At 48.9% G+C, this 25,574-nt stretch overlaps 1 protein-coding gene across 2 annotated transcripts in view; it reads left to right on the plus strand.

Annotated features, from left to right (window-relative positions):
* rreb1b (ras responsive element binding protein 1b) overlaps nucleotides 1-25,574 on the plus strand; it is a 36,849-nt gene that overhangs the window by 3,952 nt on the left and 7,323 nt on the right. For both annotated transcript variants that reach the window (XM_063219082.1, XM_063219083.1), the window contains exons 2-9: nucleotides 9,171-9,277; nucleotides 15,052-15,159; nucleotides 15,760-16,070; nucleotides 19,494-19,583; nucleotides 20,013-20,176; nucleotides 23,717-23,861; nucleotides 24,429-24,571; nucleotides 25,273-25,462. In XM_063219082.1, the coding sequence (XP_063075152.1) occupies nucleotides 9,274-9,277; nucleotides 15,052-15,159; nucleotides 15,760-16,070; nucleotides 19,494-19,583; nucleotides 20,013-20,176; nucleotides 23,717-23,861; nucleotides 24,429-24,571; nucleotides 25,273-25,462 (1,155 nt within the window). In that variant the 5' untranslated portion in view covers nucleotides 9,171-9,273. The remainder of the gene's footprint in view (nucleotides 1-9,170; nucleotides 9,278-15,051; nucleotides 15,160-15,759; nucleotides 16,071-19,493; nucleotides 19,584-20,012; nucleotides 20,177-23,716; nucleotides 23,862-24,428; nucleotides 24,572-25,272; nucleotides 25,463-25,574) is intronic.

Below are 25,574 nucleotides of genomic sequence, written 5' to 3' on the forward strand. Positions count from 1 at the left end.
TGCATTGTAGAAGTAGCCTGACTAAGTGTCTGTGTCTCCGGGGGCACTCCTCCTAATGACAGTAGCCTCGCAGAGAGAATCTTGACCGGTGTCGGTGTTGGGAGTCGGGAGGAGGAGGCGTAGATGCTAATCTGGCACGGCAGCCATGCCGAGTCTTAACAGCCGAGAGCAGACTCGGAGGGAGCCGCTGAAGCTCTCGCTTGGGTTGGACAGATCCTCCTCTGTGTCTCTGAGAAGGCTGAGCAATGGGAAACAGATGTGTTGGGGAGCTTCAGCTCAATACTCCTCTCATAGAGCTTTCCATCCCCAGACCCAGACCTTACCAAAACTCCAAACATTCAGCCACGGCATCATTCTGCCACTGTTAACTGTTTTGGTTTAAATTAAACGGCAGCAGCAGCCCCCCCCCCTCAGCTGCTCTACTATCGGCAGTGAAATTTAACTAGCATCAGTTTGTAATATATAAGAAGCGAATCACCTGTAGAAGCACAAAGCAATGATGATGATGGCTACCTTTTAAAATATTGCGAAGATGCTAGCCACATGTCTACTGTTTCATCAGAATGGAAGGACTTGCATCTGAGTTCTTTTTTAGCCCCCTAGTGTTCTAAAGAAGCTCTCCTCCCGTCTCTCATCAGAGAAATGTTGCTCCTCCTTTGTCCGTTGAACGGCATAGAAAGAGACACCTGGAGATGTTTGCTGTGAGAGGGAAAGAAAGGCATGGATGCGGGAGGATGTTAACACTGCGCTCTCGCCATCCCAAGGGATGAAGCCAAGTCAGCTAGGCCTTTTGCAGCCTATCCCAACATGCCCTGAGGTGATGCAGACAATGGGCTAGAGAGGGCCTCCTTTCAATGATGTGAAACCCAGCCGCTCCCGTCTCCTAACCACACCAACACACACACACACACACACACACACACACACACACACACACACACACACACACACACACACACACACACACCCACACCCACTCACATAATGGAGGACAACTTGCCTGCAACATGCAGTGCATTAGTGATGCTCCTGAAGCAAGCTCCCTCTCACGTAGCCCTTAGGTCTCTCTTAACCTGTTGAGCTCATCAGTTATGTGCAAACAGTTTAAAGGTTCACTGCCAATCACTGCTCTCTAAAAACAGCCCAAACTAGATGACTGTTGTGGTCAAAAACTTTTCGTCTTGTCAAGATGGGTGAATGAATGTGTGATGGTGAGTGAGAATAGCATCATAGCTAGCTCGTGGGCTACCTCTTTTCGAGAGGGTGCAAGAGAAGAATGAATAACATGACCTTCAGTGGGTTAAACAAAAAATATAAAATGGTGCTCGGAAACAAGGCAAAGGTCACTTGTGCCTCTTGTAGCCTGGTTCGTTCCAGAGTTTCTGTAAATATTAACTCCCTTATCACAGGGTATGAGACGTGTGCTCCTGGCTCAGAGGAATTCTACTGCGAGCTCATCAGAACAAGAATGGCAAAAAAGAGGACAAGAAAACCAGGCTGGGTCTTAAGTGGTCTTAAAACAACTTTTTTTGTCTTTAATACAACCTTTAGTTTGCCATTAGTAAGTTAGTTACTACCAATGGTGTATTCACATATTATATACTATTGAAAGACTAATTATATGAGCGATACATCAATATTACATTATTAGAATATTACAATAACAGTTAATTATTAATACAATTATCAGATAAAAAAAGGATGCAGTTTTAAAGAGTAATGTTAAGCCAGGGAGCTATTGGCAAAAGAGGACCTTCCTATTTTGCGCAGTCCAAGTGATGTGTTGCAACCCCTGTGCAGTATTGTCAGGGTGAGGCAGTGAAGTATTACTAAAGGAACATAATAGTGACAGACCTGTAATGAACGAGAGCTCCTAGTCTATAGGAGGTCTGTTTATGGTCTCCAGGTTTGTTGAGTGGGTGTGCCAGTGCAGTGCAGTGAGCGCCGCAGCACACAGGGCCGTGTCGTGCAGTGAAACGGGAGAACGAATGGCGCCCATACAGTGTAGCGAACGTCTCCGTCTTCCCTCCTCTCCCCTAGCCGCTGACCCTGACCGGTGACCTGACATAGCAGCGCAGTTCCCTGATGGACCCGCTGACACATGATGTGTGACAAAACGGAGCCATGAAGGCCCTGTTGACTAAACAACACACACAGGCATAAACGTGGGCCATCAGCATCCCGCTGCCAGGGAGACCGGGGGTTGTTTGTTGCACTGAGGGGATCTGAAGGACCTACAAATACAGGCCTGGCGGACGGTCAGCACAGACGGCTTCTCTTCCAATGAGGGCTAACATGCCCCCAGCAGGAGGGCTGATTTGTATGTGGGGATAACCTCCCACAATTAGCCACACAGTAGGCTGGTGTCTGTTTTGGGATGGTTAGTTGATTTCTTTCAGGTATTACCATTGTAAGATGATAGCTGTGGTCATTGCCTTGATCCATTGGCTCAGTGCACACCAATGCCACAGTTACCATCTCGGGAAAAAAAAGCTTTTCATGTACTGTATTTTATGACGTTGTTTGTCACTACAACATCCCTGATTATTGTCTCTCCATTTAGCAAGTGGTGTTTTGTTTTCAGTTTCATTTCATTTGGGTTTTCAAATGCGTGTACAGTCACAGCAATAGAAATCCCATCAAGGCTTCACTGCCTGTAAATCTCACCGTTGTGCCAGCCAGAGGAAAGTGCATGACACTGCTTTTCATATTTGCGGCTATAGTTAGCTTAAGGTGTGTGCTCTTGCTGATGGATGCCCACAGTGCCTGGCTGGCTGCGAGCAGAGGGAGCTTGTTTTTTTATTGTTCGGCACTTGTCATTGCCCTCGCCCTTTCTATAATCCAGATGAGACTGAAGGAGTGACTGAAAAGTGATTCAGCGCACCTTGCTTTTATCTTTGTGGCTGCACCTCATTTTCAATTCAAGATGCCCTTTAAATAAATAAAAAAGTTCTGAGTATCATCCGTTTTATCCTTGCTGCTAGTTTGTCTACAGTTGTGCAGGTAAAATGAAGGATGGTGTTTGTCCAAGATGATACAGTATATTATAAAACAGGTTTTCTGCACCATATATAGCAAATGTCAATGGGGTGGTAGTCATGAACAGGATAATAGGCTGCTCTACGAACAGGGATGCTTGTCACATGACACACATTATTCAGCAGAAGCATCAGTGTGGTCATTGAGCAGCAAGCGTGTAAGAAGGAGCAAGGGTACCCAGTGAAAACATGCATCTTACTAGTGGTCATCTCATCTGTAAGTGATGTCTAGACTGTTTTTTTGTGGTCACTAGTGTGGACTTTTGCTGTTGAAAGTAAAGGAGGCAAAATGGATGCTGGTAATTTGAGACTGGTCATGTGATGCAGTGTCATCCCAGTGATGGGAGTCGGTCCACCCTAAGAAACCTATTCTGGTGTGGAGGGCAAACTGTGTGCAGGGTTGAGAGAGGACTCTCTGCCTAGTAGTATCTGTATAGCACATGCTCATTTGGCCCTGGGCTTGTGGGTTTTCCTGTGCTCCGAGCCCTCAGACCTGCTAGTGTGTATTCCCCCAAAAGACTGAAATGAATTGCCTCCTCCAGAGAGGCAGTAGAGCTATTGCCCCCTCCCCTGTTCCAGATGAATTGCCCTCTTATACAGTAGGAGCTTGTCCCAAGGCTCTGATTCTCATAAAGCCCACTGCTACAGCGGAGCTGCCCAAGCACAATGTGACTCTTATTTCGGAGTGGCAGTTTTGGCGTGTGTGTGTGTGTCTGTGTGTGAGTGTCTGTGTGTGAGTGTTTGTGCGTTTGGCATGTACTGGTGAGTCCAAGCGCGAGTGGACATATGTGAGTATGTGTGTGTGGGTCTCTGTTTGTGTGTATGTTATTGCCCATGCCTGTTGCTGTGGTGGCAGTAGTAGTAGACACACACACTTGGTGATTGATGGATAGTGTCCTGCTGTTTCCCAGGTGTCACTCGCGCCCACAACCCCCACTCCTGAGCTTGGCCGGCCTCTTGTCATCTGACCTGCCTTCATTGGATTGGTCAGACATGGGTCACATGACACAAGGGAGACAGAGTGGAGATTGGATGAGAGTGTGTGTGGGTGGGGCTAGGAGGTGGTAGCCTGAAGGTGTAGGTCAGTGGATGGGAGTTTCTATGGGAACCTCAGGCCCTAGCTGATGATGTGGCTATCTCCGACCGTCCTGGTCCTGAAGTTTTTAAGGATGTACCCTAAACAAAAAAAATCACACTGAGCGAATACCATTCCCGTCAGTGGAAAATCAAATTCTGTTGCTTTGACGTGTACACCGAGCATGATTTCAACCAATAAAACCGGATCTCTTGTGTTAATAATTTAGTCAGCTCAGTGACTTATTCACATTCCTGTGTAAGTGTGAACATGTCTGTGTGACTCTACAGAGCGGGGAGTACTCATCAGGAGTTGAGCACCCAGGGAGAGTGAGTGAGTGAGTGAGTGAGTGAGAGAGGGAGGGAGAGAGAGAGAGAGAGAGATGGATGGATAGATAGAGAAAGAGAGACAGATAAGTACAGAGTGGAGAAGCTGTGTGTGTGACGGAGAAAACAACAAAGGCTGAAAATGACCAAAGAGACGACATGTAAGTGGGGAATAAAGAGCAGGATGCTAACGGCAGTAAGATGATCAGGTGTATGCTTATAGCAGCAGAGGAATAAAAAGGGGGGCATAGTAGACGGCAGACAGACAGAGCTGAAACTTTTGGAGCATGCGAGTATTTGAAGAACTGGATGCAGCAGAAGACCGAAAAAGAAAGTGAGACAGAAGGAGGGAGGGAGGGAAAGAGGCAGAGAAAAAAGAGAGCTGTGAATCACAAGGCTTTGACTGGGGGGGTGGAAGGCTGGTCAGACTGTGGGGAATACGGTAGAGAGGCAGAGGGATCTAAGCATGTAAACACGGCTCATCACTGCCAAATAAACTTTCTGCCCTACTTCAACTTCCAACTGTTGCTGTCGCGGGATTGTCTGACGTGCCGTGACTCGGCCCGCGTTTGTGCCCCCCCCCCCTTCTTCTCATTGTCTGCAGTCAGGAGAAGAAGGGTGGAGGAGAGAAAGGTGGCGGGCGGAAAAAGGAAAACACAAGATAAAAAGCAGTGAGGGAAAGATGGAGGTAGAGCAGGAGAAGGGGGGATGGGATTTGGGGATGGTGGTGGTGGTGGTGGTGGTGGTGGTGGGCTTGGTGAGACGGGGGTAGAGAGGGATGATTATGAAATAATGAACAGAAGTGTACGCTTGGGTAAATCTGCAAGCAGGCTGAGTTTTAAATAGCTTGGAATGCACAGTGCTGGAAATGGGTGGCTCTGCAGTGGGCTGCAGCCCGGCCATACAGCTATACGATCACAGCCACTGTGCGTGTGTTTGTGTGTTTGTGTGTGTGTGTGTGTGTGTGTGTGTGTGTGTGTGTGTGTGTGTGTGTGTGTGTGTGTGTGTGTGAGCCTGTGTGTGCCTGTGTGTCAACAGCGGTGTGCTCAAGAGCTCCTCTGGACAAAATAAACCTCCCCGTCAGCCACAGCATCATGTGTGAACGTGTTTTGTGTGCATACTGCCTTTAAGCGTTTGTGTGCCCACCATGTGTGTTTGCTATTCTGTCTCCTCAAATAACCAAACGGTGTTATTTAAAGATGCTGAGGTCTTTATACAGGTGAGGCTGACCTAGCATGTCCCCCCCCCCACTCCACCAGGAATATGGCATTGGCTAGTTTTGCTCACCACATCCGTCCACATTCAGACACACGCGGTCATTCACGGGGAATGCACTGGTGCAGAGCAACATTTGGTGAGCATCAGTTCATCTTGGACGCGAGAGAGCCCTCTTTAAGGAAAAGATGGTAGAGCCTAAAGCCTTGAAGCCTCAAACAAAATGGAGTCTCTATGCAAAAGAAGCCAAAGGTCGCGTCAGGGCCACCTGTTCGGACTGACAGCTGAGTGCAGCTTTGCCAAGGGCTTCCCACTCCGCCCCTCACTGCTCTTACTGTTAACCCCTTAGGGGTCCTCACATCTCTCTCCCGTCCTCCTCTCTTGCTCTCCTTCCTTACTCCCTCCTCCCCTCCTCCCCAGCTCTCTCTCTCTTTCTCCCTTCTTATGGACTCCCTTTCCACGCTGCCTCACCCTACACTGTTTGTTATTCTTTTGCTTCATCTCATGAAATAATGTTGAGTCTTCCTATATATTTTTTTTAAATGCACATGAAGTTGTTACTTTGTGCAGTTTAGTAGCTGGAATACGTATGGCAATATATTGTTGGGGGATGTGCATGCATGCACGCGTGTGCCTGCACGCGTGTGCGAGGAGAGAGGCGGTGTTTAGTCTATGTTTGTGGGTATGTGCCTCTGTATACATGTATACATTGGTGCATATGTGTTGTGCAGATAGTGTGCAGATAAAGTGACGTGAAAGAGGGAATTTAAGCCAAGGCTTTCAGAGGCACACAGAGCAGCAAAACCAGTCAAGCCAGACTCTATCTGCTCTCTCTCTCTCTCTCTCTCTCTCTCTCTCTCTCTCTCTCTCTCTCTCTCTCTCTCTCTCTCTCTCTCTCTCTCGCGCTCTCTCTCTGAGTCTCTTGCTCGCTCGTTCTCTTGTGGCTGCGTTTCTCTGCCTGCTGCCGGATGCCATCACTGCTGCTTCTGCCACTATTACCCCTGCCCCCACTTCTCCCCTTCCTCCTCCCCCTCCTCTTCCTCCTCCTCCTCCTCCTCTTTCTCTTCCTCATCCTCCCCCTCCTCTTCTTCCTCCTCCTCCTCCTCTTTCTCTTCCTCATCCTCCCCCTCCTCTTCTTCCTCCTCCTCCTCCCCCTCCTCTTCCTCCTCCTCCTCCTCTTCTTCTTCCCCCTCCTCTCTCTCCTCCCCCTCTTCCTCCTCCCCCTCCTCCTCCTCCTCCTCTTCTTCCCTACTCTTGTGCTGCACCACACACACACAGAGCTGAACTGAAATTGATCCAGGAGGCAGAGCGGAGTGTAGTGTAGTGCAAGCAGAACGCGATACAGCTCCCCCCCAGCCCCAGCACCTGCCCAGGCCCCAGCCCCAGCCCGAGCCTCCTGCACTTGCCTGTGCCTGTCACTGGCCTGTGTGGCGGCCGCCGGCTGCTGAGACATTCCGGCTCACTCCGGTCACTCCCTCACTGACTCACCCCCATTCATGCACCCTCACTCACTCACTCACTCACTCACTCACTCACTCACTCACTCACTCACTCACTCACTCGTAGTCACTGTCTGTCAGGCCTTTTTTTTCCTCCTCCCTCTCCTCCTCATCTCCCTCCTCCTCCTCCTCTTTCAGTCCTGTACTGCCTCTCCACTGTTGAGCACTATTGTGACATCATCCTCTGTGCTCATACGCAATGAGGAGGAGAAAAAAAAACAGAGAGAGAAAGAGAGAGCAAGCGAGAGAGAGAGAGAGATGTTAGTCGTCTCATTTCAATTGCATCTTTATTTTTTGTAAATGATGCCCTCACTCAAGCATTTTTTTTCTATCTATGAAGGTGAAGACTTACAAAAATACATTAAGAAAATTGAGTCAGTCATACTCAAAAGTCGGGAGAGTTTTGAAAGTGGTACCTCTTAGCCTCCTCCTCCTCCTCCTCCTGCTCCTCCTCCTCCTAGCTGAGTTGATTGCCTCACTCATTGTCTACTGGTCCTTTGTAATCCTCCTCCTGCCTGCCATTTGTTCACTTAGCCACGCTGTTGGGAAAACTGATGACGAGCTGAAAGTGCTCACCACCGAGTTTGTGCTCATCAGAGTTTAATTAGCCAGTTGTCTCGCCTCCAAATCCCTCTGATCTGTGCTCCATCTGCCCCTGCGCTTCCCCAGCCTCCCTGGTCTCAATCCCCAAGCTCCCTGGACCGTACTCCGCGTCCTTTCCTATCTGCCCTGTGTGTGTGTGTCGTGTGATGTGACTGGGTGGCTCTGAGGGATGGCTGGTCGCATCTTGCCGCTGTGTTTAGCCCCGTCGATCCTGTCGGTCTGTCGTTCGGCGTTTTGTCTGCCTCCTCGCCTTGGAAAGGAAACTTGGCAGGCAGTGGGGCTTTGATGTGTTATGGGGTGGCAGGAAGTCTCAGTTTACCAGCTTAACAAGGGACCAGGAGCCCTAGGCCGGGTCTCTCTTGTTACCTTTGCTCTGCTCTGCCATCACGTCCTGGTGAGCAGGGGAGCTGTGCTGCTGGTGCTGGTGGTGTGACGTCACCCTTTATGACCAGGCCAAATGGGCCTCGCACCTCATCTCTGCTGCTGCTGCTGCTCTACAAGCATGCTCTTGGTCTTGCAAGCCAACAGGATGCTATTTTCCCATGTTGCCACTGCAAGGATCTTCTTTCCAATTCATTGGAGACATTTTTGCTGAAATTTTATCAATTCTTTTTAAGACTACAACTTTTGCAATATATTGAGTATTCTTCATTTATTTACATATTGAATGAACAAAATGCAAAGCCACAGTCTTTAAGCTTAAACATTAAAACATTCTAAACTATATTAAAACTTAATGGTGCACTGCAGACCTGTTCAAAATATAACTTTTTTTATTATTTTGGAGCTAATTTCTTTGATTCCCGTTCTCCAAGGTGTGTATAGTTTCACTACCAATAGTCATAGAGTAGGTCGGCCTACGACGTGATGGCTGACAAAATGTACTTTGGTGATGCCCTATTGGTACATTATGATGACATATTGGTACATTATGCATATTTGTCTTAATTGGCATTTAGTGCATTTTAGGTGAGTATTGGAGGTGTTGAGTCAGATATTACACCATGGACCATGGGTCCATCTTATTAAATGTTACGGACTCAACACAACACAATATACTGTATATTACATAATCAAAGTTGCATGATTTCATATGGTACCACTCACACTGCTCTATGACTAATGTTGGTGAAGTTATAAGGCAAGATGGCACAACAGGAAAAAAAACAAACTTCATGACTCATAGGGCACTCCTTCCTTCCCATCAAAATTATTGTGTATCTGGTCGTTCCACACCTTATAGAATGAGAATCACAGCAATTCGCTTCAAACTAATTATTTTTTGATCTGGTCTAGTGCCCTACATGGATGGGGCTTAGCGCGCTGCACAGTTTACACCACTTTTTAACATGCTGTTCTGTGACTTGATAAAGTGTAGTTGACTAAACTGACCTATGTGTTTCTCTCCTTGCAGTATGAACAGAAGCTGCTGAGTGTCTCTGCTCTGCCCTCTCACCTACCCGACTGTGACCCCACCACTCCATGACCCCTTGACCCCCGTGGTCCCGAACTCATAAATGGGTAAATATGCCACCACCACCTGACAATCCTCACAGAATTGTGTGTGTGTGTGTGTGTGTGTGTGTGTGTGTGTGTGTGTGTGTGTGTGTGTGTGTGTGTGTGTGTGTGTGTGTGTGTGTGTGTGTGTGTGTGTGTGTGCGTGCGCGTGCGCGTGCGCGTGCGTGCGTGCGTGTGTGTGTGCGCGCGCATGTGCGCGTGTGCGTGTCGTCTTCGCCGTCTTCGTCTTGCCAGCCCATGAGGGTTCCATTCATTTTTCTGTGATCACCCTTTTTGCCATCTACAAGCAGTCGCAAAACTCCAGAACAATTTGATGAGAGTCTGAAAAGTACTGAATTGAGATGCTCTAAGATTAGTAGCTTGGTGGAGGTTAAAGAGAAGGAGAAAAGCAGCAGAGAGGAGTGATGGAGGGAGGGAGGGAGGGAGGGAGGGAGAGATAGAGAGATGGAGTGTGCCCTCGAGGTCCTTCTGAGATGGTTATCTCTCTCTCTTGCTCTCTCTCACACACTCTCTCCGTCTCCGTCTCTGAAACACACTCTCTCTCTCTCTCTCTCTCTCTCTCTCTCTTTCTCTTTCTCTTTCTCTCACTCTCTCTGACTCTCTCTCTGACTCTCTCTCTGACTCTATCTCTCTCTCTCTCTCTCTCTCTCTCTCTGACTCTATCTGTCTCTCTCTCTCTCTCTCTCGCTGACTGTCTCTCTCTTTCTCTCTCTCTCTCTCTCTCACTCATTCCTCTCTCTCTCTCTCCCCTCTGTCTCTCTCTCTCTCTTTCCTCTCTCACTCTCTCTCTCTCTCTCTCTTCTCTCTCTTCCCTCTCTCTCCTCTCTTTCACTGCTCTCTCCCTCTCTCTCTCTCTCTCTCCCTCTCTCTCCCTCCCTCTCCCTCTCCCTCTCCGTCTCTCTCTCTCTCTCTCCCTCTCTCCCTCTCCCTCTCCGTCTCTCTCTCTCTCTCTCTCTCTCTCTCTCTCTCTCTCTCTCTCCGTCTCTGTCTCTGTGCTGTGCTGAGAGATGTGGATGTTGCTCAACTGCCGCTGTGTGATCTGCTGGCTCTGACTGGTAGGAACGCTGCATTCCAAACCCCTCCCAGCTTCCCACTGGCTGGTGCTGCTCGCACTGCCACTGGTCTTACAGAGGGAGGGAGCGTGTGTACGCATGTATGGGTGGCTGTATGTGTGTCTCTCTGTGTGTGTGTGTGTGTGTGTGTGTGTGTGTGTGTGTGTGTGTGTGTGTGTGTGTGTGTGTGTGTGTGTGTGTGTGTGTGTGTGTGTGTGTATGTATGCACGCACTCTGAGAAGGGATCAAGGGTTGCTTAACACTGCTTAACAAAATAGTGCAGTTCGTTAACTCGTAGCTGTAGAGGAGGAGGTTATGAATTATGTTAAGTTTGTGTTGAAGTGTGCGCGAGTGTGCATCTCTCTCTCTCTCTCTCTCGCTGTGCGCGTGTGTGTGTACGTTAGTGAAGAGCAAAAGACCAAGATGTTAATATGTAATTCCCTTGCAGAAAGTTGTGATGGTTGTTGAATGTTAGAGTCTGGGGTCATGTTTAGTGAAACGTCCAATGAGAGTCAAGGTTCTCTCAACAGAGGCAGGTCTCAGAGGACTGAGCAGCCAGGGATGGTGGGATGAGAGTGGGGGAGGAGAGGCGAGTAGGAGGGGATGAGGGAGGGAGGGAGAATGAGGCAAAGAAGAAGAAGAAGAAGAAGAAGTAGAAGAGGGGGAGGGGAGGAGGCGAGTGTAGCAGACCGTTTGAGGCGCGCCCCGTGCCTCCAGAGTCGACTCTGAAAAAGCGGAAATGCTCCTGCTCTCTGCTAGTGACAGGATGGAAGGCTGGGACAGCCAGAGAGTGAGGGAGAGCAAGAGCAGCACTGAGGGGGGAAAAAACTTTCCATGCCTCCTTTGTCCTACTCCTGTTGACTCTCGCAGGGATGTGTGAAGAGGAGGAGGGAGGGAGAGAAACTGCGTGTGAGTGTGTGAGGAGAGAGAGAGAGAGAGAGAGAGGGAGACTGTGTGAGTGTGAGGAGAGAGAGAGGAGGGGGGGGAGAGGGAGAGGGAGAGGGAGAGAGAGATGGAGGGCCACTGCCTCTGGGTTATCAGCCTAGCAGGGCTGGAGGTGGGGGAGCGCCACTCTTGTTGCAGCCCTCTCCCCTCATTCTTCCTCTGGCCATATGAGGTCGTATCCTGGCCAGAGCACTATCCATCAGAGCCGCTGCTCTGCTCCGCTCCCCTGCACTTCCCTCTTGGAGCTCCCCCTGACCAGTCTCCTCCTTTTTCCTCTGCCTCCCTCTCTTCTTCCCTCTCCATCTCTCCCTTCCTTTCCTCTCTCTCTCTCTCTCCCCTCCATCTCTCACCCTCACCCTCACTCTCTCTCTCTCTCTCTCTCTCTCTCTCTCTCTCTCTCCCTCTTTTCTCCACTCCCAACATCCTGGTGCTCCGTCTCCATTGTCTGCTTTCTGCATCACCCTCCCAGATTATGGCACATGGGAGGAGGACGCGAGACATATATCCCCTTTAGTCTGCTGTCCGGCCCGAGCTGTGCATCAGGGCTCCATCTGGTCGTGATTAGCGTGAGTCGCTAATTAATTAGCGTCTCGTTTGATCCCGTTGCAGCGTACAGGGATGCCGGGCTAATGGCAGGCCATTAATCCTGGGCTAATCTCAGGCTCTGCTCTGCTCTGCGCAGGCCCTCGCACCCCAGGCCACTGAGAGGAGGCCTGGGCCCCTTTAGCCAAGCCGCTGCTCCCTCTTCAGCCAGGCTCGAACAGCGCTGCAGGCAGCCCACAGGGCTAAAGGCTCGAGGGGGGAGAGAAGTCAACGACATACTAGAGAGAGAGACACACACACACACACACACACACACACATCTGTCACGTGTCCATGCATTCATTTTAGAAAGGCTTTCACGTGCAATGCTGCAAAGTGAAAATAAGTATTTTCACAGTTTCGACGATAAATGATGTACTACACTCTCATTTTTCTGTTCCTCCTTTTTAGTCATTCAGCCAGCACGAAGTAAAAGCAAAACAAAGCAACAACAAAAAACTTGCCAGAGACTGCACATCACATGGACTGCAGACAGCATAGTTTGCATTCTAATGGCTGGCACAATTATGTGTTGTGGACAAGTATTTGCATCCTTAAACACTGCACTTAAAAGTGATAATGTGGCATTGCAACCCCAACATGATAAGCAGCAGCAGCAGCAAACTTGAAGTAACAGCCGCTAGTTTAAGTGTGCGGGTGCAGTTGCCAGCGACTGGGGGCAGATTTCGAAGCTCAGCCCACCTCACAAATGTTGGAGGGGCGGTTTTTGCCTGACGGAGCAGTCACGCTGCTGGCTGAGCTAGATAGGCTCCTCGTAACGGCAGCACATGTTGAAGGAACCGACAGCAGACAACTATCTATCTGCCCTGTCTTGCATGCGCTCACTCGCTCCGTCTCCCTTTTCCCAGTCGCTCTATATTTCACAGTCTGTCTCTTTTGTTGTTTCTCTTTTCTTTTCTTCTCTCTTTTTCGCTTCTCTTGCACAGTCTCTTTTTTACTCTGCCACTTCCTGCTCTAACTTGCATCCCCTCCATCCCCATCCCCATCCCCACCCCCACCCCCATCCTCTGTGCTCCTCAGCTGTGTGTGTGTGTGTTAGTGTGTGTGTTTGTGTGTGTGTGTGTGTGTGTGAGTATGTATGTGTGTATGTGTGTGTGTGTGTGTGTGTGTGTGTGTGTGTGTGTGTGTGTGTGTGTGTGTGTGTGTGTGTGTGTGTGTGTGTGTGTGTGTGTGTGTGTGTGTGCGCGCGCATGTATTTCACTCAGTGAGGAGGAGAGTTCCAAGCCTCTCTGTCTCCACTCCTCCTCCCCCATCCCTCTTCCTCTCGCCTCTCATTTCTCTCGCCTTCCTTCCCTCCCTCCTTCATTCCTGTCTCCCTGTGTATCTCTCTCTCTTTCTCTTTCCCTCCCTCTCTCTCCCATTCTCTCCTCGCCTCACCATCTCTGCCTCTCCACCATCTTTTTGTTTTGCTCTCTTCCTCAAGTGAGGTCTTGTCTTGCCTGTTTCGGGCTGTTTGCTCATGTCCTCTCTTGCCTCCCCCTCCCCCCCCCTCTCCCCCCCTCTCCCCTCCCCACCCCCACCCCACCCCTCCCCTCCTCCGCTCCACTCCTCTCCTGGGGGTGGGCCTCACTGCTGCTGCTGCTGCTGCTCTGTGCATTGCTATCAATGGAAACACCCACAGCTGTGGCAGATAGAGCAGGGCCTGGGAGTTCTCTCTCCGCAGCCCTCTCAGATTGCCCTAAACAGGACTCATAGGGTTTCTTGCCACGGGATGCTCTCATTGGTCCTGGTTCGGGTTGCTACCCAACTGGTCAACCTGTGCATCAGGAGAGGAGAGGATCTTTCTGCAGATGCAGTGTCCCTGAAGTTTTGAAAAAACAACTTTTTGGGAGACGCATGCCAGCTGGGCAGCCATTTTTTTTTCTCTTTGCAGTTTAGTCTTCCCAGCCCTCCTGTGCACATCTCAATGCTGCTGCTGCCACTGCTGCAGATGTTGTCACCGTGTGGGGAACTTAAAGGTTGACTCAGACCTCAGGGTTTTGGGTAAAGAGAGGAAGGCACTTTCAAGAGTGATGAGTTGAACGACGCAGCAACTTGTCTGGTCCGATAGAAGAAAAAAAACCTAAACATTGTTTTTCTTAAGCTTAAAGCAGATTCAAAGGGAATAGGGCAGCCTGCGGGGGATACCACACTTGACTTTCATATCTATATCGACTGCTATCTGTTTTGCAGATGTCTGCGATTTACAGACAAACTGAAGCCACAGTGACTAAAGAGCTTCCTGGAATGTGCAAACACGCACCGTGCGCATGTGCTAAAAGAGGAAGTGTCCGGAGAGGTCCTTCCTGTGGGTGTAGCTTTGGGCCCTGGGCTTGAGCGAGGGGGGGGGCGCTGTGTGTGATCCTGTGCTGCCTCAGTGCGTCTGTCAGATCAGCCGGACCCCCCACACCCCCCCCTCACCCGCACCACCCCCCTCTGACTCCTCGTTCGCCACAACCACCCACATCCTTTCAGGAAACAGTCCCAATCTCCGCATAGTCTCAGTTTCATACCCTTTACACCCGCCATACATCCCCCCCATACATCCACCCTCCACCCCCACCCTTCCAACATCTATTAGCCTTGGCCACTGCTATGTCACTGTCCTAAGTGTGATGGACTTTGTAGGGAATTTGGTCCATTGATAGTTTTTGACAACAAGATGACATGGCATGCTGTCTGACACCATGACAAAAACATTTCAATAACTGGCTAAGATGTGAGTTGTGGTATGATGACACTCTCACCTCTGCATTCACGGCTAATGCTGAACTGTGTTGAACACATGTGGTAAATTCTTTGGCACTGTTGTGATGTGCATGAAATATAAAGCTGCTTTTGCTGTTCAGTTTTTTGCAGTGCATGCAAAGCCAGTGCTGTGCCATCCTCTCCTGATGCTGTGCTCACTGTAACCTGCAGCAGCTGCTGCTGGCTGCCATGTTGTCTGCTACAGGCAAACAGTCAGGGACGGAGCTTAAGGGGGGCAAGCAGGGCATTTGCCCCTGGGCCTTCCCGTATTGGTGGTGGGGGCCCATTTATGACCTTTGCAGGCCATATGAGGGGGGCCCACCAGTGTTTTTCCCTGGGGCCCTGTGTCCAATTGTTCCTCCCCTGCATACAGTAGCATGAAGGTGCAGCCTGTTCCCTCAATCCGTCCCTCATGTGCTCTATTTGTACTTTTCTTTCCTTTTTTCGCAGATATGAACGGCGGCTCCACTGAACAGGCGGCGAGCGTTGGAGGCGGGGCCACAGCAGCCATGCCGAAGGACAAGCTCCAATTAGACACAACATGCGAGGATCTCCAAGGTGAGTGGGGCTGGCTGTTGGCGTCGACCTGGCCTGATAGTGGTGGAAACGGACACACATGGGGCCGCTGGCTCTGCTCCGATAAGGCCCGATACAGAGAAGGCAGAGAGGGAGAGATAGATACAGTGTGGCTTTTCCCGTTCCCTACCGAGGGCCATCTCAGGGCCTCCTCACCTCTAGAGCCTCACGCTCTTACGCAATACATGCACACAGCACACTCCTCCTCCTCCTCCTCCTGCTGCTGCCTTTATGGCTTATTAGCACATCACTTGAATGGCCCAGAGAGAGAAAAAATGGAGAGAGAGAGAAGAGAGAGAGAGGGAGAGAGAGAGAGAGAGAGAGAGAGAGAGAGAGAGAGGAGGGGGAGAGAGAGAGAGAGAGGAGAGAGAGAGAGAGAGAGAGAGAGAGAGGGATAGAGAGAGAGAGGGATAGAGAGAGAGAGGGATAGAGAGAGAGAGGGATAGAGAGAGAGAGCGAGAGAGAGCGAGAGAGAGAGAGAGAGTCCAAAAGTCAGCCTTTCAGTATCCCTGATTTTCCAAACAGCTTCTTTTCTTTTTATCAGTGGGTTGATTGCAGCTGTGTCTTTACCTTTGCTCTCAGGGAAGGCCGAGGACGACAACAGTGAGGAGGCAGCGGCGGTGGAGGAGGAGGAGGAGGAGGAGGAGGAGGAGACGGTGCCTCGGCAGGATCATGTAAGCGCTCGGGAGATGGAGGAAGAGGAGGAGGAGGAGGAAGAGGAGGCGCGGGGCGGGGAGGAGGGAGGCGACCTGACGCCCATCAACTCCATGATGAACACTGTCATGAACGCGGGGCAGATCAACGGCGGCGTGGACCCCATCTCCACCAGCACGACGCCCAGCAAGACGCCCAGCAAGTCCCCTTCTGTGAATCGCACGGGGAGAAGGAATCAGGTACACAGAACGTATTACATAAGCATCCAGGAAGTGCACTTGCTCACACGCCTACTGGCATCCAAGACGTTCTTGTTTTCCCTTTCAATCTTTGTCTTTCCATCTTTCCCTTTCAATCTTTTCATTCACTCTCAGTGTTTCCCACAGAAATTTTGGAAACTATGGGGGCAGCCGGGATTTTTTTTTGTCGGGGGGGGGGGGGTTGGGTCTTTTCACGGGCCTTTTTTTTGGAGGGGGGGGGGGGGGGTAATTCATGCAGTGTAAATCCAAAATGGCAAAACAATGAGTACAGTATGACATTGGCGCATGGAGAAACTATAGGCCTACGCCTACATTTCAGCCATTTATATTTGGAGAAATAAGGCTACATAATAGACATGCAGGGGTCTATGTAATGAAAAAAATAATAAAACAAAATAGGAGCAGAGATAAGAATTTAAGATTGCTGTGAAATTGTTAACGCATAAACAAAAAGGGTCTAAGAGGGTAGGCTATGCCTATTCCCCACACACACATAGGCGTACACATTCTACATGAGGGGTGCTGGTCACAGGGCCAGTTTTTCAAAATTCCTCCCATTAAAAGGGCTGAACAACATATTACACATTTATGTCTATATTCACATTCATTACACATTCATTTCTATATGCAGCCCGATGTCTCCTCTGCCTTGTCAATGAAGGCCTGTCACCTAACTCATTACAACTGTAAAACAAAGCCTGGGGAGTGTTATGCATTCCAACTGTCCCTTCTCGGAAGGTTTTTTTTTTTATTGCTCCCAAACCCAAGTTAACTACAACAACTTGACAAGGCTTTTGATCCCTCTCTCTTTCAAGCACTTGTGGTTTTCTCTATAGGATGTATTTACTCCAGGAGGAAAATGCGAAGGAAACCGTAATTGAAATCGCTTTTAACAAACACGGAAATCGTAAAAAAAAAAAAATAAAAAAAAAAAAAAAAAAAAAAAAAAAAAAATTTTTTTTTTTTTTTTTTTTTTTTTTTTACATTTTCGGAAACTATGGCGGCCAAATTTAAACTATGGCGGGCCGCCATAGTTTCCTCAATGTATGGGAAACACTGACTCTTCCTCTACCTCTACCTAACTGATTCATTAGCTGACTTGTGTGCATTTATCCACACATTTATATATTTATAGACATTTATTTATATTTATAGATACATTTCCTTTTCTCTCCATCTACCTTCATACAATTCAATAAAACCTGATGCCTGTGTTGGCGATGGGTGGCCAACCTTTAGACAGCCACTTGATGTTTTGTAGACACAGGGATGGGCAGATGCATTGTACTAGTGTGTGGTGCGTGCGCGTGTGTGTGTGTGTCTGACCACGCTGCTCATGCTCCTGACTGGCCTGAACTCTTGGCTGAACGAGCGGCAGCAAATGGTCCCTGTTGCCGTCTCAATCCCCCCTTTGTCAGCGGCCGTGCGTGTCTTATGCCTCCAATTAAAGTGTGGGGCTTTTCAGTGAAGCACTCCTCTGTGGAGCAAACAGGTGTCTCTGCCCCCTCACCACTCCAGCCCCATGGCCTTCTTCACCCCCACTTTGCCCCCCCCACACACTCCTCCCCAACACCCTAAAAACCCCTCTCCAGCCCCCACACAAGTCTGTTCTGTTCTGTTCAGTGTGCGGTTAAGCACGTTTCCATACGTGGTGGTGTTGGTGTTGGGGAGGACGTTTGGGGTTAGGGGGTATTGGCTGTTTGCCGACGGCAGGGGTCTGGCCTTGTCCCATCCTGGTGAATTAGGGATGCTCCGGCCCAGGCCAGAAGTGCCGCTTGTCAGCGCAGCCACAGACAGATGGGGAGGCCACTTGTGATCCGCCATAACGCCAGCGCTGGAACAACTGTTCCTCCAGCACACAGCGCTCCGTGTGTTCACCTCGTCGGGCAGGCAGGCGGTAGGCAGGCAGGCAGGCGCACACCTCCTACCACCCATCCCCCATCCCCGTCTTCCCCCACCACGCTCCCCACTACCACACCGACATGACCCAACACCCGCTGCCACATACACACACACACACACCCTCGTGCAAAAACACTACCCATGTTAAGAGGGATTCAGCATGGAAGAAAGTGCGCAGATGAATTTTAAAAGTTTGCTAAATGTGATTTGCTTCATTATTGTAGCTGTTTGGCTAAAGCGTGTGGCGTATGTGTGTGTGTGTGTGTGTGTGTGTGTGTGTGTGTGTGAGATTTGAAGATGTGTTGAGGATAGGAAGTTCAGTGGTGTGCTGCTGTGGCATTGCAGGTTAATCATTAGTCGCAGAGTCAACATGGCAAGGAATCCGACACACTGTGTCTTCAGACTAACAGCCCCAAGATGATGAGATGGGATTGAATGCATACAGACTTTTTTCAATCATTTATTTGTTTCTGAAATCGGCTAACTGCATTTTTAAATAAAGCATCATCTGGAAAAAGTGTCCCCCAATCATGAATCTGATTTAGATTTTAAAGTATATTCTGATGCTGTTAAAAGTTTAAAACTATGCTAATTAAACTCCAAAAGCATTCCACGTAAAATAAAGGGACATATTTAAGAATCACAAAGAAAAATATTTGAACTGAATGATCTAAATTATCCAGTGATTCTCAAATAGACTGTCTCTCGAAAACATGAAGTTGCATAATCACACATGCAGCCTGGTGATGTTCTGGAAATATATTTGAAAATGACGTACCAAACTTTTTATATACTGTACATCCAGTAAAAAATCCAGGAATATTAAAAAGTAATAATTATCACATAGTGTGTTGCGCATTCATGTGCCAATTTGTAGCATCACAAGCACGACAGATTATCAAATTAGGCCACTCAGGCCATGGTTCTGACGGAATCATATTGATGAAATGCAGTTACACTACAGTAGAGATCACTCGAATCCATCACACGGAAATGTGCTGGCTAGTAACCCTCAAGAGTCAAAATAGAAGATGCACCAGTTAATGACACCCTGAACTGCATGTGACACAGTATATGACACTCAGCAGCTGTGATTAGCTATCTCTCTATTGTAACTGAATCACATTGCGGGAGTTGTCACTGGTCAGTGTGTTCGCCCTGATGTGTTTCATGCGAAAGTGATTGATGTCCTGTGGAAACTTAACGGGGGGATAACAGTCAGCTGCTGGTGCCTGTCAGGAGGGGTGTTGGGAGTGGAGTGGAGTGGAGTGGAGTGGGGGGTTGGATGGAGAGGCAACAGTGGGGGGAGGGGGTGCAACTGGGCTGCATCGTTCGCTCCCCCCTGGCTGACTCTCTGTCTCTCTCTCCTGGGCTGGTTTATATGGAAGGAAGAGAAGGTTGTTGAGGGAGGGAGGGAGGGGGAGAGAGAGATGGACGTAGAGGGCGCTGGAATGGTATGCCCTCACTGAGATGCTTGTTCTGTCTGCCTTCATGTTGCAGGAGGTCAAAGAGGACCGCTCGCAATTCATTTGCCCCCTGTGCGACAAGAACTGTCAAACCCAGCACTCGCTCACTATGCACATCAGACAGGTAATTGCACATGTTCATGCCAACGCTCCAACATACACAATGAGTGTTTCCCAATTTCCAGTGTTCTAGCCTTGCTAGGACATGACATGCCCAGTGATTTTATACTTTGGTGAACTCCGCGAAGTATCCAATCACTGGGCATTTCACGTCCTAGCAGGGCTAGAACTCAGTCACATGACACAACTTAAAATGGATGTCCAATGAAAATACCATTACACTCACTTGACACAACTGAAAGTACAGTGAAAAAACGCTATTGCACTCACTATTACACAACTGAACTGAATATGAAATGAAAATGTGCATTTAATGTGAAACTTTGCAACTGAAATGGATGCACTGTAAAAAAAACAAATGCCAGCAATAACAATAATAGTCAGTTCCCTTGCATGCATGCTAATTCTCTACCCTTTGCTATCCCTCCGATAGCACAACACTGAGAGTGGGGCCACGGACCACTCGTGCAGCATCTGTGGCAAGGCCCTGAGCTCGGCCAGCTCCCTGGACCGCCACATGCTGGTGCACAGCGGAGAGCGACCCTACAAGTGCTCCGTCTGTGGACAGACCTTCACCACCAACGGCAACATGCACAGGTGAGACAGACACCTGTGACTACTTTGTCTACTCCTGTAAACCAATTACACATACTGAGACAAAGAAAAGTTACTACTACTATTATTACGACTACTACGACTACGACTACTACTATTACTATTACAATTACTACTACTACTACTGTCTACTACTACTACTACCCCTACTTATCATAATAATAAGCCTTTGGCTACACCTGTGAGACCTGAAGAGGTGTGAATGTTGATTGCTGATGAGGAGGGAAAAGTGTGACGGGGCGGGAGAGGGGATATTGAGGGGTGAAGTTGGAGTTGGTGATTTAAATGGTGCACTTGGAGGCAACACGTAGCAAAAGATGCTCCTCCAGCTCATGCTGCTGGGATTGGTTGCTGCGCGTGTGTGCCTGTGTGTGCCTGTGTGTGCCTGTGTGTGCCTGTGTGTGCCTGTGTGTGTGTGTGTGTGTGCGTGTGTGTGTGTCACTGAGTTTTGGTGGGGGCCCCTAATGGATTGTCAGCGAAGCAAAGGAACAGGAAGGGTGGATGTGGATGGGGGGTGGGGGGTGATGGGGTTGGCTGAGGAAAAGGGGGTGAGGAGGAACAGGGGGATCCCTTCTCAGATCTGTGGACTGCAGTCAGATGACTTCCTGCTTCTACTTGCAGTGTGATTGCAGTTGTTTACTTAAGAGAAAGGGTGGATAATTCGTTGTGTGTGTTTGTTTGTTTGTTTATTACGACGTTTTTTTGTGTGCATCACTGTTGTTGCATCTAGCCTTTGGATTTTTGGATGTATGTGTGGAGGACCCTTTTGTAGGCCATTGCAGCCATTCCTTATATGGATGGGAGGTGTGTGTTTTGAGCGAGCGAGTGAGCGAGAGGGAGGGAGGGAGGGAGAGACCTAGAGAGCGCAAGGCAGGAAGAGGAAATGGGAGAGCTTGTCGAGGATGCTAGGAGGCCATTTGCACACATAAGCCGTAAGCTCATTACAGCATGGCTTGTTGGGCAAGGATATTAACTCATTCACCCAACACAGAGAATTAATCATGTCTAATCCATTCATTGAAGAAAGGACACTCTAGGTCATAGATAAACACATCCCCTCACCGTTCGTGTGTCCCCCTCTGCAGCCTGTAGATAAATTTGAGAGAGAGGGGGGGGAGCAACAGAGAGAGGGAGTGGTAGAGAGAGAGAGAGGGGGGGGGGCAACAGAGAGAGAGCGAGAGAGAGGGAGTGGTAGAGAGAGAGAGGGGGGGGGCAACACAGAGAGAGAGAGAGACAGAGGGAGCGACAGAGATAGAGAGAGAGAAGAGTGTGAAGAGTGGAGGGGGGGAGATAGAGAGAGAGAGATAGAGAGAGAGAGAGAGGTGTGCTGTGAAATCTACAGTGCCCTCTGGCACATGTGCCAAGACGCTGCAGTAAAAGTCCCTCAGATAAAGTTTATGATCCTCTATTAAAGTAAATCAACAACACATCTCCATTTTTTCCCTCCCTTTCGCTCCTTTTCTCTCTCTCTCTGTGGGCACACTCAGGAACACGCTGTCCGTTTCTGTTTCTTAAATGCTTGTAGTAAGCCACTGAGACGTTTTGTCGCTTGACCCAACAGTAGCACTGTGCGGCTGGCCAATGAGCTGCAGTATATCTCCCATGACAACGGGGCGTGAGCAAGGCCAGAGGGCTGAGATGTGAGATGGAACAGGATTTGGGCTGTCAGAGTCGGGTCCACATATGGGCGGCCATCACGCTGCCTGACTGCTATTAATAACCTTGGCTGCCGAATGTAAAACAAGATTCACACCACTGCGCTTGCTGACATTTATACACTCCTCTCCTCCCTCTCTCTCGCTCTCTCTCGCGCTCTCTCTCTCTCTCTCTCTCTCTCTCTCTCTCTCTCTCTCTCTCTCTCTCTCTCTCTCGCTCTCTCTCACCCTTTCTTTCTCACTCATCTCTCTCACCCTTTCTTTCTCACTCATCTCTCTCACCCTTTCTTTCTCACTCACCTCTCTCTCTCTCTCTCTCTCTCTCTCTGTCTCTCTCTCTCTGTCTATCTCTCATACTTTTTCTCAATCAGTGTTGGTCTCTCTCTTCCCTGTTCTATTGTCTGGCATGTGGGTATACATAATCATACATACAGACAGAGGCCCACAGACACACACACGCTTGCACACATGCACACCCACACGTACATAATAGCACACTATACCACAGGCTTTTCATGCTGAAGGCTCTTAGTGTTTTGGGTGTGCGTGTGGGAGGAGTGGGGGGCACACAAGACTTGTTCTGAGATGAATAGGGACATGCCGAAGCACACACTCGGTTTAACAGCGATTGTGAGGGCTCCTCGCTGAGCCCACATCCAACGGCAAGCCTAGAGTCTCATATGTGGTAGAACCTGAAAGGTGGGTTTGTTCCTGCTCAGGCACTTCGTGCTGCTTGTGGGGTGGGAAGAGCTGCAGCTCAGAGGAGCAGAGAGAAGAGAAGAGAAGAGGAGAGAGCAGAGCAGAGAGTGCAGAGGAGAGGAGAGAGAAGAGAAGAGAAGAGAAGAAGAGAGGAGGAGGGGGGGGGCACGTCTCAGCATGTTGTAATGTGACTCTTCTCTGCATCTGACCTCTTGAGGAGAAAGCCCTCTGCTGTCCGTGTTTATGCCATGCATTTTTATCTTCCCACACTCTCCTCCCCGCTCTCTGTCTCTCTCTCTCTCTCTGTTGAGGAGACACACACACACACACACAAACACACACACACACAAACACACACACACACACACACACACACACAAACACACACACACACAAACACACAGGGATAAACACCACATACACAACGATTTACATACCAGAAGCTCATGCTTTTGAGTTTGGGGCATTGAATTAAATTAATGTGTGACAAGACAGTGAGGACTTGTGTGAGAAACGAGTGTTGTAAACACATTGTGGCACACTGTGGATGGATGATGGCGTGTCTCAGCCACTCGTGCACAGGGAGAGAACTTGCAGCGAGTGTGCGATGCAGACCTGCATTTTGGCGTACCTAAGAATAGAAACAATTAGGCCCAGACTAGCAATCTTCCCTAATGCTGGGTAGCTGCCCGGGATAATCTCTAACCTCACTCTAGTCTGGGATTCTGGATGACACAATGAAACGGCAACGGTGGAATTTCAGTGCCCATGCAAATTTGGAGTCACAACAAAATTATTTAACACTCCCTCTGTGACCTTTTGCCGTATAAATGTGAAATGCTGTTGTACAGTGGCCAAGATGATCATGAGGTAGTGCGTCTAGGAGTGTGTTTCTCGAAAGTGTTGTTGCTAACTAAGTGCAATGCAATGCCAATGTCCCATTGGCAACCTACTTAGTTGCTAACTGGTTAGCAATGATGCTGTCGAGAAACGGGGTCCTGCTTAACTTGGGGGGAAAAAAACAATAAATAGTGCTTTTGTTTTACTCTGTCATCTCTGCAGATGATGGCACCAGCACCATCTCTGAAGATGATAGCACCCTAAGTAAGTGTGCGTGTGTGTGTGTGTGCGTGACTGCGTGTGTGCCTGCGTGTGTGTGACCTTGCAGACACATGAAAATCCATGACAAGGACCCAAACACTGTCCTGAACACGAGCCCGCCCTCCCCAACCAAGCGCAGACGTCTGTCGGTCAAGCGGAAGCCCAGTGTGGAGGATGAGGAGGAGACAGCTGACCACTCGCCCAACAAAAAGGTACCTTGACCAACCTAATTTGTATGCACTGTTTAATTCCATTGTTTACTTTTTATTTTGCATATTTCATTGTATATATTTTCTATTTTATTTTGAGAGTTTGCCCCCAAGAATGCTCGAAAAAAAAAACTGTTAAAATGAGACGTAAAAGTCTTTATAAAACTATAAGTCACAGCATCAGTAATGGCAGACTGCAATTGTGTACTTCTTTACCACTTAACTACAGTATGCCTTAAGTCAAATTTGTGGTTTTAAAATGGCGGTTGTTCTCACCAAATCTTAATTCTATGTTGTTCCATCTTCCTGGTGTCTTGTGCCATCACTTGGGAAGTAAAGCTTACTTTTCAAATTAACCAATACATTCATCCACAAATATTTGTGGTCAGTGTCAGTATGTTACACATTGTGTATCGTGATGAATGCAGGATGCGGATGCTTGAGTGCACTGGCGTTGCCAGGCTAGGTTGGTGTAAATGTGTGATTACCTACCCTGGCTCCTAGACTGAGCATCTTGTGTTGTGCTATTTTGCCGTCTCCCCTCCCCTCCCCTCCCCTCCCCTCCCCCAGGTAATGATGGAGGATCAGGCAGGGGAACGAGGTCGAGGCAAGCGTGAGGAGGAGCTGCTGCACTGCCCCATCTGCTTCAAGACCTTCATCTGTAAATATGGGCTTGAGTCCCACATGGAGACTCATCCAGACACTACTCTGAGGTAAGAGCCTTACCACAGACCACACACACACACACACACACACACACACACACACACACACACACACACACACACACACACACACACACACACACACACACACACACACACACACACACACACACACACACACACACACACTTCCATACAGTACACACACACACTTGCATACAGTACACACACACACTTACCACAGGCATATACTACACACACACTATTGCACACACACTCTTTCACTCACACACTGTTGCATGCACACACAGGCGCACACTTGCACACACACATAAATACACACGCATACGATTGCAGGCGCACACACAAACACACACATTCTTATGCAACCTGCTCGACAGGATCAAGTAAGAGCAAGTAACATGTACACACATTCTTAGACAAGCACACACTCACAGATCACTGTTGGAGCATAGTCAAAGCATATTTCGTTGATCGTTGATCATATTTTTCTTCCCTCATTAAAAATTAAAATTAAGGCCCTGCCTTGGCCTAACGGTAGGGCACTGGGTTACTAAAGCGGCGACCCGGGTTTGATTCCAGCACGTGTCATTTGCCGATCCCTCCCTGTCTCTTTCCCCACTCATTTCCTGTCTGTCCTTCGCTGTCCTGTCAGGAATAAAAGCGAAAAGCCCCCTAAAAATACTTTAAAAAAAAAGAAAATTAAAACTTGCTGTTTGTTGCTGCAGGTGCAACCTGTGCTGCATCAGCTTCCGCACCCATCGTGGCCTGCTCCGGCACAACTCCGTCATCCACAAGCAGTTGCCCACCGACCCCTCGGGACGCCCCTTCATCCAGAGCAACCCCTCAGTGCCTCTGGGCTTCAGTGACCTGGCTTTCATCGACTTCTCCTGCCACAAGTTCCCTCAGATTGCCCAGGTTTGTGTGCTTGTTACAATTAACCCTAGGGAACAATTTGAATGAAATGAAATGGATGCACATCTTTGCTTTGGTGAAAATCAAATTTGATTGCTCTCTGTTTGTCTACCAT

This window comes from Engraulis encrasicolus, chromosome 16, assembly GCF_034702125.1.
Source record: "Engraulis encrasicolus isolate BLACKSEA-1 chromosome 16, IST_EnEncr_1.0, whole genome shotgun sequence".
In the NCBI taxonomy this organism is placed as follows: Eukaryota; Metazoa; Chordata; class Actinopteri; order Clupeiformes; family Engraulidae; genus Engraulis; species Engraulis encrasicolus.